This window comes from Monodon monoceros, unplaced genomic scaffold, assembly GCF_005190385.1.
Source record: "Monodon monoceros isolate NGI ecotype Baffin Bay Population unplaced genomic scaffold, NGI_Narwhal_1 Super_Scaffold_19, whole genome shotgun sequence".
In the NCBI taxonomy this organism is placed as follows: domain Eukaryota; kingdom Metazoa; phylum Chordata; class Mammalia; order Artiodactyla; family Monodontidae; genus Monodon; species Monodon monoceros.
The window spans coordinates 2,270,505-2,289,173 of NW_021703775.1; the positions used below are offsets into that span (position 1 = coordinate 2,270,505).

Sequence of the window (18,669 nt, forward strand, 5' to 3'; positions counted from 1 at the left end):
CCCCATCTTCACTTCCCCCCACCTTCACCTCCTCCCCACCTTCACTTCCCCATCTTCACTTCCCCCATCTTCACTTCCTCCCATCTTCACTTCCTCCCCCATCTTGACTTCCTCCCCCATTCCATTGGAATTTGTACACACTCCAGCCTCCTTATCTCAGAACAAAACCAAGCCTTCGGGGCCCAGGCCCTCCTTCAGCTACACCCCTTTGGTCCTCTCTGCCTGGCCCCACCCACATCCTCACCCCACTGCACTGTGGATTCTGTTCCCACCACCCTACCGCACCCGCTTTACTAAGGTCGCCAATGACCTCATTTGCGCCAAATCCAGAGGACACCCTTCGGCTTTCACCTGACATCTCTGCACAGTGTAGATTCCCCTCTCCCTTGCCAATGGTGAGATTGGTTTTCTTCATTTGTCCTGGCTCTGGCAGGAAGTGCACAGAAGTGGTCCAGAGTTTGAGAAATGGTCCTGGGGTGACTGTCTGGAAGGGCTCCACATGCATTTGGAAGTGGTAGCTCCAGGTTTGTTAAAATTGTAATAGAACAGACCTGACCTACTGCATTTCTAACACCATAGGCTCCCCTAGTACATAAACCCCCTCCACGGCCATCCCAGCATCTCATGGGAAACTCTGTGTTGATAAACGGAGAAAACAGAAGGAAAATATACAACATTTGGTTCATCTAACCTTACATTCCTCCTCAGAAACAAATACCGCTGTGGATCTATTATCAAAAGATGAAACTATTTTTGAAAAAGTACCACAGCAATTCAGCGGAGGAAGACAGTCTTTTCAACAAATGATGCTGGAGCAACTGGACACCCCCAGGCAAAACATCCAACACCCTCGACCCAACACCACACCTTATTCAATGAAAATTATATCAAAATGAATCACAGGCTTAAAAACACATAAATGTAAAAAATGTAAAATTATGAAACATTTAGGGAAAAAGAAGGTCTTTGGGATCTAGGGATCAGAGGAGAGTTCTTAGACTCGACACTAAAAGCAGCGTCCATAAAAGGAAAACAACCTCCTCTAAATGAAAAACCTTTGCTTAGTGAAATATCCTTTTAACAGGATGAAAACACAAGATACCAAGTGTGAGAAAATGTTAACAAACCACATATCTGATAAAGGGCTTGCAAGTGGAACGTATAAAGAACTCTGAACACTCAACAGTGAAAAGCAAACAATCCAGTTAGAAAGTGGGCAAAAAACATGAATGGAGACAGGACATGTCTTCACGGAAGAAGATACACAGTTGGCAAATAAGCACATGGAAAGAGGGTCACTGTCGTTTGCTATCAGAGAAACGCAAATTAAATCCACACTGAGAGAACACTACATACCTGTCAGAATGGCTACAATAAAAAATGGTGAAACACCAAATGCTCTCAAGGATGCAGAGACGCTGGGCCACTTACACACGGCTGGAGGGGATGTAAAACGGTTCAGCCACCCTAGCAAACGGTTCAGCAGTTTCTTATAAAACCAGACAGGCAACGACCACGTGACCTGCAGGCTTGGACCTCTGTCTAGAGAAATGAAGACTTAGGTTCACACAAAAACATGTACACAGATGCTCGTAGCAGTTTTATTTGATCTCAAACTGGAGTAAATATATCTTAAGTTAGAGAAAACTTAGCCGTATTCATCGGTGCTTGCAAAAACACTGCCTCACCCCCGCCAGCCATTTAACAAAATAGAGTGAGCAGCTTAAAATGCCTTTTACGAAATTCTTTCCTGTTTTGTAGTTGATGCAAATCAGTGGATAATCAGGAGTTCTTGTATGTTAAAAGGGGAAGTTTTCAATTTAAATTATTAATATTCCAAGACTTTCTAACCCCTGAAATGACTTTTGAGACACAGAAGTAGAGAGAAATCCCTCCGGTTTAAACGCAGAGGCTCTGCCAGACGCGCCAAGATCCTCACGCTTCCTCCTTGACACCATCCTAATGCCTCTTATCATACAGATGAATCATGAGAAATTACCACTCAGCTTTATTTCTTGCCTTTCTCGTTAGAAAAACTCATAAACTTCACATCTTACTTATGCTAATGTTTCTAAACAAACTTTGTTATCTTATTTGCATAATATCAAAATATTGTTTGAAATCTTACATTCATTCGTCTTAATTTCAAGCTCAGAGACACATGAGCACCAGGATGAGCTAAAGCCTCCCAGGACCCCACACTCCTCCACCCCGTGAAGCCTGGGCCTCTCTGCCCCACACTTGCACACCATCATTACTGCTCACGATACCGACGATGGTGGCAGAAGGGTCTCCAAAGGCCAGCCTGTGCATTACTTCTTCCAGAATTAGAGATATTTCTCCCTCAGTTTAGTGCTGAATCGAAGACTCATATAACTTACCATGTGCCAGGCACCTTTGTAAGCATTTACATGTTAATTAATTTATTCCTTATAACCACCTTATGAAGCAAGTAGTATGGTTATCCCATTTTACAGATAAGGAACGTGAGGCCCCGGGAGGCAAATAACCTGTTCATATCACACAAATAGGTGGCAGAGACAGGACTCAGCTAAGCAGTTCAGACCTGGACCCTTAGCTAGGCCACCTCCCAGAAAGAATGGATGGATGGGGCTTCCCTGGTGGCGCAGTGGTTAAGAATCTGCCTGCCAATGCAGGGGACACGGGCTCAAGCCCTGGTCCGGGAAGATCCCCCATGCGACGGGGCAAATAAGCCCATGTGCCACAACCACTGAGCCCATGTGCCACGACTACTGAGCCCGTAAGCCACAACTACTGAGCCGGTGCACCTAGAGACCGTGCTCTGCAACAAGAGAAGCCACCACAATGAGAAGCCCGCACACCACAATGAAGAGTAGCCCCCGCTCGCCGCAACTAGAGAAAGCCTGCATGCAGTGACGAAGACCCAACACAGCCAAAAATAAATAAATAAAATAAATTTATTAAAAAATTTAATAATAATAAAAGAATGGATGGATGGATGGAGAGAGGGATGGAGGAATGGATGGAGTGATGGATGGAGGGATGGATGGAGGGAGGGAGGGAGGGAAGGATGGATGGAGGAGTGGATGGATGGATGGAGGAATGGATGGACAGATGGATATACAAATGATTGAATGAACTAATGAAAAAGTTTGTCCTGTGTGGCCATAAGGTGCAAATGGGATCCGCATTGACCTGGGAGCTCCCTGGTTCTTAGGGCTTGTCTGTGGCCTCCGCATGGCAGCATCTGGCCTCAATCCCAACTTAGGACTTGCATTTTCATGAACACTGTGATTGCCAAAGTGTAATATCAGGAACGCAGAGCTGGGAGGCGGGAAACCTTATGTTGGCTGCAACACCAACCTGTGCGCTCTCAGGTACATTGGGGACCTGTTTCCCCATCTGTCGATGAGAGGGTTCAACTAGAGTAATTTCTAATATTTAACAAGTCTATGTTGCGATTTGTCCAAGTGAAAGTCCACTGGCAAGACCAGAAGGTCAGGAAGTGGGCATGAATCAAGACACTGGAGCACCCGGCAGAGGTTGAGTGTGGTCCAAGCTCCTGGCCCAAGAGACGGCTGCAGTGCCACGTAGCTGCGGCTCAGGGAGAGGCAGGAGATGAGGCCAGAGAAGAGCTGAGACGGAGCCTCAAGAGCTTGCGGCACCGACTGTGATGCTGCAACTCTGCAGGCAACGGGGAGAAACTGAGGGCTTTTACTGATTTATTTTGATTGTGGTATATACAATTCTATACTTCCGCTCATTTTTACATGCACAGCTCAGTGGCATTGAGGACATTCACGTTGCTGTGCAACCATCCCCACCATCCGTCTCCAGAACTTTCTCATCTTCCCAACCTGAAACTCCGTCCATTAAACACTCACTCCCCCTCCCCCGGTCCCTGGCCTCCCACACCTACTTTGGTCTCTACGGATTTGATGACTCCAGGGCCTCAGAGCATTTGTCTCTTTGTGACAGGCTTATTTCACTGAGCATGACATCTGTCAGGTGCACCTATGTTGTGTCACGTGTCAGAATTTCCTTCCTTTTAGAGGCTGAATAGTACTCCATTGCACGTATGGATGACATTTTGCCTATCCATTCATCTGTCGACGGACACTTGGGCTGCGGCCACCTTCTAGCTACCGTGAATAGTGCTGCGAATGTGGGTGTGCTCAATCTGTCTGAACGGAAGCGTTCTGAGCAGGATACTGGTTGGACCAGAGTTTTCCTTTGGAAAGATCTCCCTGGTGGTGCAGAGACGACGACGATGACAGCGGTGACATTTAATGGGTGCTTTCTACGCCCAGGTGCCGCCCCAAGTACTGGACGTGTACTCACTTACGTAACCCTCACCCCGTCCTCTCACCTGCTCTGTACGTGTGAGGAAGGTGCTCTGTACGTGCGGGCAAGCGGAGAGAAGTTGAAAACTCTGTCCAAAGTTATGCAGATAGCAAGAGACAGAGTCTGTAACTGAAACCGGGAAGGCTGCCTGCTCACACCGGCCCCAGCACCACTCGGGATGTGCGGGGAGGGGACGGCTGCAGGATGGCGGCCCTGTGCGGGGCGTTTGGCATTACCCAGGCAGGAGCTGACAAGGGCTGTGAACCCAGGCAGCAGAGACGGATGGTCGAGAGGGGAGAGGTTTGAGAGTCTCGGGGTGCGACGGACAAGCTCCCCGTGACTGAGTGACCATGGATGTGAGGAAGGGGAAAGGGGCTGAAGTGGTGGACAGCTTTTGAACTTGACTGCATACTGGAGAGAGGTGTCGTCAATAAGAGAACACGGGTAAACCTGAAGGGAGAGCAGGGCGGGGACAACGGACAATAATTCTCTTCGGTACCTGCTGAATCTGAGATGTTATGGGGCATTCAGATAGAGGCAGTTATATTAGAGACACACTCAAAGGGAAGACCTCGTTGGGGGCACAGACCGGGCACTTGTTAGCGTGGGGAGGGTTAGAATCTTAGTAGCGGATGGGCTTGTTCATGGGTTGTGTGGCTAGAATAAAAGGGAGAGACTGAAACCCAGGGACTGGGGAGCCTCAAAGCCGGGTAGAGGGCACACTTGGGTTTGTAAATTTTAGAACCGACACGACAGCACAGAGAGAGGGGGTGAGGCCCCATTGTGTTGCCCCGTGAGCCATCTGTTCTATTCGGGGTACGCCAAAGGTTAGGAGCTGGGTCAACAAAGAGGAGAGAGAGGACACTTACAGAAAAGTGTCAGAAGGGTAGGAGGATGTGGGATCCAAGGCGGTGAGAAAGTTCCCAGAGGGATGGGGTCCAGTGCCTCACAGAGACCAAATGAAAGGGGCCTGAAAGATGTCCCTGACCTCTGCAGTTAACATTAATGGTGACCTTGGCAAGAGCCGATCGGTCAGTGTGGTGGAACCGCCCTGGGCTGGGTCTGGTGGAGTGGAGTGGATGTGGGGTACGGAAAGGTGTGGACAGGCGCCGGGATGAGGGGGAGAGGGCAGGGGCCGCTGAGGGGCCCTGGGGACGGCAGGCACATCCCCACCGAGGAAAGGAACTGTGCAGACATCCCAGGCCTGGGAGGCCGGAGGACGGGGTGACCAGACAAGACTCACCCCCAGCAGAGGGCGACACCTGAGAACAGACAGGGGACGTAGGAACGGCTGGGTGTCCACCGGGCAGAGACCCTGGAAAAGCTGGAGCTCTTGAAAAGGGAAATGCTCGGTGCTGATCTTGGCCGTGGGGCTGGCACGCGCGCCCCGGAAATGGCAGAGGCTCTACGGAGTCACTGGCTACCGGTATAAAGTCAGTTCATGCCACTGACTTGACAGAGTTAGTTCTGGGAATTGACCCTAAGGGCAAATGAAAGAAAAAGCAAGTATGCTGGTCGTACATTATTTACGGTATTATTTTTTAAAAGCACACGTGGCTAACGGTATGGGAACTAGTTAGGTACGTTGGGAAACATACGCTCGATGGCTGGAATATTCTGAGGTCATTAAAATGATGATTATAAAGCTCAAAGTGGTTACATGATAGGAAACGGAAATCAGCTTTAAAATGCTATGTATGTTCTAATTACCATGATGTAAAATATGCTTTCACGTGAAAATATACATACTAGAATTCCTAAAAATGCTACTAGCTGTTGGTTGTGGATAATGGTAAGATTACGGGTGGGTTGTTTTCTTTCTGCATTTGGTAAACTCACTTTGAATGCTACAGCGCTAGTTAGAACAACAGAAAAGCAGCCTTGAATCTTCTTAGTTATCAGCCTATTGAAAAGAGAACATAGCTGAATATTTCCCCTCCATCCTCTGACGGTACGGAGGTCTACGAAGATGGAGTTGGGACGTCCCTGGTGGCGCAGTGGTTGAGAATCCGCCTGCCAATGGAGGGGACACGGGTTTGATCCCTGGTCCAGGACGATCCAACATGCCACGGAGCAACTAAGCCCGTGAGCCACAACTACTGAGCCTGTGCTCTAGAGCCCGCGAGACACAATTACTGAGCCCGCGTGCCACAACTACTGAAGCCTGTGCACCTAGAGCCCATGCTCCACAACAAGAGAAGCCCCCGCAATCAGAAGCCCGTGCACTGCAACTAGAGAGAGCCCGGGCACAGCAATGAAGACCCAACGCAGCCAAAAATAAATACATTTATAAAAAAAAAAGAAAAGAAGATGGAGTTTACGTGATACAGCGATTCCACTGGAACCCTTGCACTCCACGGCGTGGAGGGTGAGTGTTTACGACCAGGGTGGTCTCCCTGCTCCTGTGGCAGCCTGGGTCACCCCGCAGGCCACAGCGCACCTGGATGCTGTTGACAGAAACGTGCTGGCTAAACTCAGCCTGCATGTCCTGCCAGGGTGGGGAAGGCGGGGAAGGGGAGAGAGGGCTGTCCTGGCCAAGCCCGTAGCCAGCACGTGGCCCACACAGTGCCTGTGCCACCGGGCAGGTCCCTGGGGGCCACCCACACGCTCTCATCTGCTCCCACCCCCGGCACCTCAGTCTCAGGATGGAACGCCCTGTCCCAAACGTATTGGTTTTGCTTCTCAGTCTCTTAATAGTGGTCTTCCACTATTTTGAGTTAAATTCTCTCCACTTTTTTCCTTTTTTTGGAAACTAGCATTTAGAGAGTTTATTAATACTCAAAACACTGATGTAAATGTATGTTTTGAAATAGCAGCTCGCAGTCAAAGGGGAGCCAGTCTATCCCAGGGGCAGAGGCTGGAGGAGGAAGCAGGGGTGTCCAGCCTCCTGTCTGCAGGAATCTTCCTTCCCTCCCTGCAAGACACTGCTGCCAAGTCCTGCGACTCGGCTTCCGGTCTTTTCCAGCAATCCACCTTTCATAAGAGGACTCAAGTTATCCTCCACAAGAAGAATAATTTTCCTGGTAACTATGCATGGTGACAGATGTGAACCAGACTTACTATGGTGATCATTCTGCCATATACAGGCAGACTAGTGATGCCGTGGGCTCGGTTCCAGACCACCGCAGTGCAGTGAATATTGCAGTAAAGCGAGTCACACAAAATTTTTGGTTTTCCAGTGCATACAGAAGTTATGTTTATGCTATACTTTACTAAGTGTAGCATTATGTCTAAAAAATGCACATGCCTTAATTAGAAAATACTTTATTGCTAAAAATTGCTAACCATCACCTGAGCCTTCAGCGAGCCTGATCGTTTTGCTGCTGGAGGGTCTGGCCTTGGTGCTCATGGCTGCTGACTGGTCTGGGGGGTGGCAGCAGTAAGTCTGCCTCATCGACTGACGACTCTTCCTTTCCTGAACGATTTCTCTGCAGCCTTCAATGCTGTTTGATAGCATCTTCCCCCCGGTAGAACTTCTTTCAAAATTGGAGTCAGTCCTCTCAAACCCTGCTGCGGCCTCATCAACTAAGCTTATGGAATATTCTGAATCCTTTGCTGTCACGTCAACAGTCTGCACAGCAACTGCATCAGGAGTAGATTCCGACTCAGGAAACCACTTTCTCTGCTCATCCGTGAGAAGCGACCCCTCGTCCGTTAGTTTTCTCCTGAGATGCAGCAGTTCAGCCACATCTGCAGGCTCCACTTCTAATTCTAGTTCTCTTGCTGTTTCCACCACATGTGCAGTGACTTTCTTCACTGAGGTCTCGAACCCCTCAAAGTCATCCATGAGGGTTGGAATCAACTTCTTCCAAACTCCTGTTAATGTTGATATTTTGACCTCTTCCCATGAATCAGGAACGTTCTTAATGGCGTCTGGAATGATGAATCCTTTCCAGAAGGTTTTCAGTTGACGTTGCCAGATCCATCAGAGGAATCCCTGTCTGTGGCAGCTATAGGCTTATAAATGTATTTCTTAAATGATAAGACTCGAAAGTTAAAGTTCCTCCTTGAGTAATTTCATTGGCTGCAGAACGGAGGCTGTGTTAGCAGGCATGAAAACAACATTAATCTCATTTTCCATGTCCATCAGAGCTCTGGGGTGACCAGGTGCGTTGTCAATGAGCAGTAGTATTTTGAAGGGAACCTTTTTTTTCTGAGCAGTAGTTCTCAACAGCGGGCTTAAAGTATCCAGTAAAGCATGTTGTAAACAGATGTGTTGTCATGTTCCACTTACAGAGCACAGGCAAGAGTAGACTTAGCGTAATTCTTAAAGGCCCGAGGATGTTCAGAATCGTAAGTGAGCACTGGCTTCAACTTAAGGTCACCAGCTGCACTAGCCCCTAACAAGACAGTCAGCCTGTCCTTCGAAGCTCTGAATTCAGGAACTGAGTTCTCTTCTTTAGCTATGCAAGTCCTAGATGGCATCTTTTTCCAATAGAAGGCTGTTTCATCTACACTTAAAATCTGTTGTTTACGGTAGCCACCTTCATTAGTTATTTAGCTAGAGCCTTTGGATAACTTGCTGCAGCTTCTACATCAGCACTTGCTGCTTCACCTTGCACTTTTTACTTTTTATTATTTTTGAAGATCTTTTGGCCTCGCTGCGTGGCATGTGGGATCTTATTTCCCCGACCAGGAATCAAACCGTGCCCCCTGAACTGGAAGCGTGGAGTCGTAACCACTGGACCGCCAGGGAAGTCCCCACCTTGTACTTTCATGTTATGGAGGCGGCTTCCTTTCTTAAACCTCATGAACTAATACCTGCTCGCTTCAAACTTCTCTTCTGCAGCTTCTTCACCTCTCCCAGCCTTCACAGAATTAAAGAGTTAGGGCCTTGCTCTGGAGTAGGCTTTGGCTTAAGGGACTGTTGTGACTGTTAGGATTTTCTATCCAGACACTACAACTTTCTCCACATCAGCGATAGCGCTGTTTGCTTTCTTATGTCTGTGCGTGTTCACTGGGGCAGCACTTTTAATTTCCTTCAAGGACTTTTCCTCTGCATACACAACTTGGCTAACCGTCTGGCACAAGAACCCTAGCTTTCAGCCTGCCTTGGCTTCCGACGTGCCTTCTTCATTAAGCTTCATCATTTCAAGTTTTTGATTTAAAGTGAGAGATGCGTGAACCTCCTCTCACCTGAACACTAGAAGCCACTGTAGGGTACTAATTGGCCGAATTTCAATACTGTTGTGTGTCAGGGAGCAGGGAGGCCCGGGCAGAGGGAGAGAGATGGGGAACAGCTGGTCGGTGGACAGTCAGAACACACACACATTTATCCACTAAGTTCACCATCTTACATGGGTGTGACTCGTGGGCCCCCCAAACAATTACAATATAGTAATGTCAAAGATCACTGATCACAGATCACCCTAACAAATATGGTAATAATGAAAAAGTTTGAAATACTGCGACAATTACTAAAATGTGACAGAAATACACAGAGAGCAAATGCTTTGGGAAAATGGCACCAACAGCCTTGCTCGATGCAGGGTTGCCACAAACCTTCAATTTGTATACATATATAAAAAATGCAATATCTGGGAAGCACAATAAAAGGAGGTGTGCCTGTGTACAAATATCAAATCATTATGTTGTACACCTGAAACTAATATAATAAAAGGGAATCAATTTAATAAGTGAGATCATTATAAATTCAAATGTAAGCATGTGAAACATAAATCAGAATTTAGAGATTCATCTGCAATAGACAGATTTAAAAATATAATTAGTATGCCTGATGTTTCCAAGGGGCATTACAGCGTACAGGAATCACCTGGATGAAATTAGGGAAGAGGGCGGGAATCTCACCCCCTTCGCCTTTTCTGCATCGAGTAGCCTATTCGGTTGTAAACTACTCCACCTGGTGGTTAAACCAGGGTACTAGTCGCTAGAAATCTGGACACTTCAAGGCGAAATTCACTATTTTCTGTTATAAACGTTATGAATGAGCTTTAAAAAGTTCAAACCACACATGAAAGAAGAAAGTAAAAGGTAATCAATAATTTCACTGCATAAAGATATCTGGACACAAACAGATTTTATAAGTCAAATACGGGCATAAAAATATCTAGACACAAATACATTTTATAAGTCAAATACAGGCACGTAATACATGAATATTCTTTGATAGAAGAGAAATAGTTGCCACTTGCTTTTTTCACTTCAAATGAATCAACATCTCAACACAATTCAGGAATGAGAGCTAGTCCGTATCTGATCACGTTAGCATGAATAAAAACTCGGAATCCTTTCACCCAGCAATTAGGGTAACCTCTGTGGACCTCTGTTAAAGGGGGGGGGTGTCAGAGGTTGCACACCAATGGGACCCTGAGTCCGGCCCCTGACCCCTGGGGCCCGTGGTCTCTCACTGTCCAGCACGCGCACGCGGCCTCCCTGGGGAAGCCTCTGGCTGGTGACAGCTGGACGGAAAGAGCCCTAAGCTCCCCTCTGCTGCCCCTTCCGGAGGACACTTCACACCTGCAGCAGGGTTTCCCTGTGTGTGATCCCCGGACCGGCTGCAGCCGCATCTCCTGGAACTAGCTGGACATGCAAACTCAGCTAGAAATGCCTGCTTTAGGCCTCCTGCCGAAACTTGGGGGGCGGGGGCGGGCCCAGAAAGTGTCTTAAGTCCTCCAGACGACTCTGATGCCCATCTGAGAACCACGATCTAGAACACTGATGAAACATCCACTTCTGTCTTATTCACTTGTCTCTCACCTCATTATTAACCTTCAAAATTTTCCCTCCACACGGGATTGGGTTACTACGCTTCCACTGATCGCCATAGGGGTTACACTACTCACTGACCTGGTAGTTACGGGTCACCTTGACAAAGTAACGGGATGGGATAACATACACTTCACATACTTCACGAGTGACTTGATCTTGGACTTAAGCTTTCAAAACCCAGGGTCTGAGCCCTCTCTCCAGCTCTGCTTCTTGCACTCTGGTCCCAGCCATCAGCGACGTCACCTGACTCGGTGCACTGCCTCCTGCCTGAATTCCCTGCTCCACCCGAGGCCCCGAGTGTCCCCTGAACACGAGGATGGTCGGATGCACACACAGGGCGCGCCAACCTCCGCTCAGAACGTGCAGTGATTCCCGTCTGCTGCCAGGGAAACCATGGCCTTCCAGCCCTCCCCGTCACCCCGCCCGGCTCTGCCCTGTCCTCTCACTATCCCCCTCCCTCTGCTCCGCCCACACCTGCCAGCTCCCGGGGGTTTGGCATTAGGCCAGCCCCTCGACCGGGGCCCTCCGGTGCCAAGTGTAAGATGCTTACTCCTTGCTGCCTTCACGGCTCCCTGCAACAGCTGCCCCCCCCCCGCTGTGCCAGTCCCAACCCCCCTTCCCTGCTCCAGGGCACCCTCCACCACGCGCAAGGCCAGCCACGTAACACTTCATCGTCCCCCCAGCCGGCACGCAAGCTTTTGTTTCTGCTCCCTAAACCTCCTCAGCACTCACCGTGGGGCTGCGTATATCAGTATCTGTTGGGTAAATGGAAGAGCGCAGGGGTCTGCGAGGGACCCCGCGCCTTCGCTCTGGAAGGCGTCAGCCCGCTTTGCGCCCGGGAGCTAGGCTGGAAGTGCTATCAAGGCCCCAGGCAGGGCACATCCTGAAACCCAGCCGGCTCCAGGCAGCCACGCCCAGTCCAGCCGTCCAGGAGAGAGGCGCACAGAGTAACGTGTGTGGGAAAATAAACTTTCATTTTTTGGTTTAAAATTCGCACATCCCAGAATATGTTTCCCAAGATAAGCAAGTCTTCGCTGGCAGAGCCATTAGACGGTGTAAAATTGCCCCAACGGGCCTTCCCCTCGGGCACTGGCTGCAGAAACGTCCTAAGGGAAGGCTGTCCCCTGAGCTCCATCGGGGATTCAGTGCGCAGATCTCTTCCAGAAGCCCTGCCTCCTGACTCGCTCGGGGACCTCTGAGCTCCTGCGCCAGCCTCATCTCCGACAATAACCTATGCTCACACCTATTATTACTTTCTTTCTTTCGGCCGTGCCACGCGGCACGTGGGATCTTAGTTCCCCAACCAACCAGGGATCCATGCCCCCTGCACTGGAAGTGCAGCCCTAACCACTGGACCGCCAGGGAAGTCCCCTGTATTACTTTTCTATGGCTGCTGTAACCAAGCACAAGCATAATGGCTGAAAACCAGCACGAATTTACTGCCTTACAGTTCCGTGGGTTAGCGGTCCAACCCCGAGGGTTTCCCTCACTGGGTTAAAACCAGGGTACGGGCAGGCAGCGTTCCTTTCTGGCGGCCCGCAGCACCTTAACATTAAGGCTAGCGTTCACTCGCCTGATCAGATTAAAATTATACACTATTCAATGTTCAAATTTTTAAATTTTTCTAATTTAAAGGAAACAGATTTCCTAAACCACAAGCAAGTTAATGTTACTCTATTTATTGAGCTCTGAAGTTAAGTGCATCATTGAAGAATATTCTGAAAGACTTGGTAATACGATGAAATGAGTAGTAACAGCCACACACTAGATGTTTTAGAAATACCCATCCATTCCCTCCGAGCCACTCCTGTCTGTCACCTCTCAAACCGCCCTGTGTCATGCACTCTGCCCAGCAGGACATCTCAATTCTCATCTGTGTGACCCACGAGTGGGTTCCACTCTGTGGGGACAGCTAAGTTTGTAACTTAAAGATCCGCTTTGGAGTTTGGGTGGCTTATTGTAGGTCTCCAGATTCTCCCTGCAAACCCTCTGAGATCCAAAGTGATTTCTCCCAACATGCCGGGGAGTCTCTGAGGCAGTATGTGGACATGAGGGCAAGATGACGGTGGTGAGCTGGCCCCTTGCCCTATGGGCCCCGCAGATCCCAATGCAGGGGGTGGACAGGGAGAGGAGGGGCGGGGAGGGCAGGAGGGTGGTTGGCGGGGGAGACCTCAGAGGGCGACGCCGCACAGGCAGTCAGAAGCGCCCATCCCATCCCCCACGATGCTACTGGAGCTTACGTTTAGGAAGCCTATATATAAAGGCCAAAATGAGCCCGCTATGCTCTTTAGACAAGTAATTTCAAGGAAGGAACAAGAAACCTGGAAACTAAAATTGAGATGACCATCAAGTTTTGAATTCGTCCCATCCTTGTCATGAACTGAACGGGCATTCTCAACGAGGCGCTGTGGAGACCCTCAGGCCAGGAATGGACTTCCGGGGTTCCATGAACCCCTCAGCGTTACAGGATGGTCCTCTTGTATGCGCTGCCGTGCCAGGGCGAGGAGCCTCTGTTTTCAGCTAATCCCATTGCCCCAACATGGATGAGGATCTTTACATAGTTTACATCCGCATCGTCCTCAAAGAGGACCAGTACTGATGATGTGGGGGAGGCCCTCCGGCTTGAACGGTATTCGTGTGCAGAGGGGTGTCTACAGAAAGCCTCCAGCACCCGGGTGCCAGGCTGCAGCCGGCTGACGCTCCTGTCAGCACCCGTGGGCAGCCGGTTGGGGAGAAGAGAAGCCAGGTCCAGGAGGGCCCTTGGAAGAGGGAACGTCCACAGGCATTCCAGCCAGGCCGGCTGAGGCCAGCCCGTCTTCGGGATGCAGGGATGCCCACGGCGCAGCTCAGACCGAAACGCAGCTGGCACTGCCTCCCTGTCACTTCTTCCCTCAGGAAGACAAGGCCCCGGGGGATGTGCAGGGGGGCGGCTACCAAGAGTAACTGGGGCGCAATCTCTGAATGCTGCCCGCCAGGCAGGGCCCACGTCCTCCTCGAGGCAGTTTTGACGTTTTTGGTCGACGCTGGCAACGGAGAGTCACCAGGACCTGCTGTCTCGGAAACCGCCAGGTGTCTCACCCCAGGTCTGAGTGGTCCGCGGAGCCCTGGAAAGCAGGGATCCTGCCCGCATCTTTCAGACCAGAGGGCTGAGGCTCGGTGTGGGTGGAGGGCGGTGGTCTCCGGAGCACGTGTCACCCCAGGCCTCGCAGAAGCTCCCAGCCGACCTGCCAGGTGAGGTCCCGTCCTCAGCTCCGTGTCATTACTGCTCAGTCAACACTTCTCAGCAGGACCTAATTGCCTTCTAATTGTTTTCTCTGTGTTTGTTGTTTTTCTAATTAGAGACGCAAATTCTAAGCTTTGAGGACAAAACCTCTGTTGACTACTTTTTGTAACCTCCTTCCTGGGGGATCCAGAGGAGCCACCAGTAAAGACGCCAGGCACTGATGGAAGAATCCAGACGTGCAAGGCAGATGAGCAGGCAGACCCCACCTCCCGAGCTATCGGAACGTTTGAGCGAGGGGTCGGTAGTGGCGTCCTTCCCCCAGGGGGAATGTTGACTCCCGAGCCTGGCGTGAGGGGGCGCTGGGCACAGACAGCAGAATCCTCCCGCTGCCTCTGTTGCAGGGAGAAACACGCACAGACCCGCACCGCCCGCGAGCTCGGGCTGGGGAGGAACAGACGGCAGGGGAGGAAAGGGTGCTGGGGACAGCGGCCGGGCCGCTCACGGGCACCAGGCAGCGGAGGGGCGGCGCGGCTGGGGGGGCTCTGCAGGCAGGGCTGAGCCTGGGGAGGCGGGTGGAGGCCAGCGTTCCTTAGCGGTGAGGGGCCCCGACAGCTGCGGTGGCGACCACTCTGCACAGCTCTGCAGCGACCCAGGCCTGACCCTGGGGCACAAGTCCCACCTTCAGGGACGAGACCTGCTGTCTGCTAGGACTGCCCCTGCGCCCGCTCCACCACTGCTGCCGTGGGAGCTGCCCTTGGTCCGAAGTGGCCCCAGCTCCCTAGTCTGTCGGAAGAACCCCGAGAAGTGAGAGGCCAGGTTGGGAGCCGAGCGCCCAGGAGACCTGGGACACGGCCCCCATCCTGCAGGATGTCCGCCGGGCCCAGAAACCCTGAGAGCCTCCCAATAAGTCTCCCTTTTCAGTGTAAAGACAGCCCAAGTCTGGGGTTCTTGCCACCTGCCACCGACAGGTCCTCATATAGCCGAACACAACCACCTACCGATGTGCAGTGTCCAGCTCCCTTTCCTTTATCTGTGAATCGCCGTGAAACACGCCTCTCCTCTACCACCCTCCCCTCACTTCAAGGCAATACAAAATTCAGTGTAATATGGGGGACCCCGAGCGGGAACAGTGACGACAGTGTCCTCGGCGGAGAAGTCTACAGGGTTCGAAACGCCATCAGGAGAGTTTGTGTGAATCTTGCATTCTCGACTTGGAGAGAAGGACCTCACACTGTGAGGCTGGCTCCCCCGCGGAGGTTTCAATCGTTTTTAAGAGAAGTACAATCAAGTCTTGGGAAAATGAAAAAGGAATAAATTTGGAGTTCCCGTGAACAGTTTTCATAGACGATCCAAAAGTGGTCCTAACTTTTGTTAAAGCTAAAGTAGCAGTGATTTCATGAAAAGTAACAGGAATTTACCACTTTATTAAAGGGGTCTCCTCCCATCCGTTAAAGAAAATTTCCTAGAAGGAACCTGTCTGGTTTGTATTTATAACTTGTTAAATAAATAAATGTCTGATGAATAAAAATTGAGTAAGAAAAAGCACTAACACAGCAAGACTAGGACCCGGTATTCTGCTACTGCAGGAACAGTGCCTGAAAGGCTGAGGCCCTGTGTAAAACCCAGGTTTTATCAGGATCAGGTATGAGGAGGCCAACAAGCCAGCAAGTGACTGCCTGAAAGGCACGCGGCAGGCATGTGGTTTACTGTGGCCAGGGACCCGCTAACCCTGGGAGGGGCCCTCCCTCCAGGCAGCAAGGCCCCAAGACGTCTGGAAACACATGGTTAAAGCAGGCCTTCACTCCAAAAATCATGGCCTTTAAATACCTTCTGATTCTAATGAAATACCGAATTCTACCTTATGGTTCCTTTTTTGAAATATATATTATACATGTTATTATTTAGTTTAAAAAGCTAATGGCCTGTGCTGAAGGAAGGAATACACTGATATGACTTGAATTGTTTTTTTCCCCACATTTTGCACCTCTATAGTAATTTATATTTTCCGAGAAATGACAAAAAAATTCTGACAATATTTTGCTCAGTGTTGAAGCTCAGTAGTTTTTATAGCTTAGTGCTCAAAGATTACTTTCAATTTTCAGTAATGAGTTCACGGTGCCCTAACCAAAGGCTTACAATAAGAAGAAAATCTTCTGTAGCCCACAAAGTTGGTCACCAGAGAAGGCGGCAGTATTTCTGTGAGGAGATGGTGATTTTTATGGCCCCTTGACTGTTAATTTGGAGGAATGGGTCACAGGCTTCCTGGTAGAGGCGCCTGCTTGACATCAACACTCGTGCAAACACAAGGTGCTGGCCCTCCCTTATAAACAATGAGAGCTCCTCGCGGCTGCCACCTCCCATGGTGAGGGCTGAGCACCTGTGTCAGTGGGGCTGCTCAATGAGTGTAGCCTGGACGTCTTAACAGATACATGGAGACACTCGGTCTCCAGCACTCAGCTACCCCGCGTACAGCACCGTGTTTCTGTTTCTCGTGAGGAGTCAAGGCAGTGAAGTGTCATTCTTTTTCCAGGAAACTGCCTGCGTACACCATGACCCCACTCCTTCCCTCGTCCAACTGAGATCCTGTGCGCCTGGGTTTAAGCAAACGACAGCGGTTAAGGAGGGGTTTCTTGAGGAAAATCACAACCCACACTGATAGGGGACCTGCTCTGGGCTCCGCGGCTCCTGTGGATTTTACTGAACCCTCTAACCCTGGGACAGGGGCTGCTGTGCTCCCCTCCTCACAAGCGACCACCCAGCTGTGAGGAGGTCAGCTGCCCCCGGAGACTGTTCTCGAGCTCCTACATCCCAACTCACGGTAGTCTTTCATTCACTTTTATCATAAAATGGTTCATAATAAAAATCACACATATCACATTTGAAAGGTACAGTAAAGTGGACACTCATGTAACCCTCCTCCTAGCCAGACAAAGATTATGACCAATACCCTTGACCCCTGCTCCCACCAGGTCAGGCCCAAGATCTCACCATGGTGTCTGCTTCACCTGCTGGATCTAGGGCTGCACACAAAGGGCGGACTTATTGTCCTTAAACCCCCCCCCAAACCCTCCTCATGCCCGTGGTTCTCAGTATCATAGGGAGGGACCGCTCTGGGCATCTTGTGAGAGCAATGGAACTACGTAGCCCAGAAAAAGTGACGCATGTATAGAACCCTGGAACTACTTCAAGGTTTCACAGACACGCTAAAGCCAGATCCTCAGAACTAATTCATACTGTGACCACAAGTCTGTACCCAGCTTGGAAGGTACTATGCTAAGTGAAATAAGCCAGAAAGAGAAAGGCAAACTCAGGCGTGGTATCACTTATACGTAGAATCTTTAAAAAAAAAAAAAAAAAAAGTCACACTCAGAAACAGAGAGTGGAATGGTGGTTGCCGGGGGCTTGGAGGGGGGGACTGGCCTGTTGTCCTCCGCAGAGACTCAGCTGGGCTCCTGACAAAGACGCTCCACGGGCTTCACTCTTCTCAACAAGGACTCTCATCCCTCAGTTTTGAAAAATATGCTGTAACAACTGCTCTCTGGGAAAACGAGTGAGTCCAAGTCCGTCCTGTCATTAAGTTAGCAGTGCGGCTCTGCTGGGTCAGATGTGTGGGGCTGGGCCTTTCCGTCCGCAAAAGGCAGTCTCTTGATTGGATTTTGCTGAATGCTCCTTTCATGTCGAATGTGCCAAGATTCTGAGTTATGCTTCTAAAGCTCTCTTCTGAAAAAGTTTTAAAAGTAAAGCAGCAGAACAAAGCTAAACAGTTTTAAATAATGATTTTGAGAAGGTAACCTTTACGACATTGCATTTAGCACAAATCAGCTCCCAACTCCAAGGTGTGACGGTGCTGCTTCACCCTGCCAGCGCCTGCCTCCTGCGCGTCCGCCGCGTGCCAGGCGCACAGCGCCCCCTCCTTTCCCGCCCAGACACTCAGCGCTTCTTCCAGGTGAACTTCCTGCGGGCTCCCTCCTGGCCCGGCTTCTTCCGCTCTCTGACACGGGGATCGGCAGTAAGCAGTCCCGCTGCAGCATAAAAAGAGACGCCTTTATGAACCAAGGAAAGCGCAGGAAGGCAGGAGAAGCACCTGGACCGGCAGCTCCTGCCGTCAGAGGAAGAGCACCCAGGCCCACAAGCAGTTCCCAGCCTCATGTACAACTCAGGACAGCAGTCTGCGTTCACGCTCCTAAGCTATCTCCCCAGCTTCTGAGGCAAACACCAGGCACATTACTTGAGTCTGCTTTCCTTCCCCTATGAGAGATATGACTCCCTTTTGGTTTTTAAACTTGTTCAACTTAAGACAAAGCTGCTCTGCTGTGCCAGTCGCTACTCACTGCCAGGGAACTTGCCCGGCACACCTACTATTACAGATGTGCAAGTTTTAAGAGGGAGAA

At 50.1% G+C, this 18,669-nt stretch overlaps 2 protein-coding genes across 2 annotated transcripts in view; both read right to left on the minus strand.

Annotated features, from left to right (window-relative positions):
* The window catches only part of GPR45 (G protein-coupled receptor 45), a 67,455-nt gene that overhangs the window by 43,217 nt on the left and 5,569 nt on the right, over nt 1-18,669 (minus strand). The gene's annotated exons all lie outside the window — the stretch shown is intronic.
* The window catches only part of MRPS9 (mitochondrial ribosomal protein S9), a 46,723-nt gene continuing 43,058 nt past the window's right edge, over nt 15,005-18,669 (minus strand). The window contains exon 11 of the mRNA XM_029231798.1: nt 15,005-18,300. Within this exon, the coding sequence (XP_029087631.1) occupies nt 18,209-18,300 (92 nt within the window). The 3' untranslated portion in view covers nt 15,005-18,208. The remainder of the gene's footprint in view (nt 18,301-18,669) is intronic.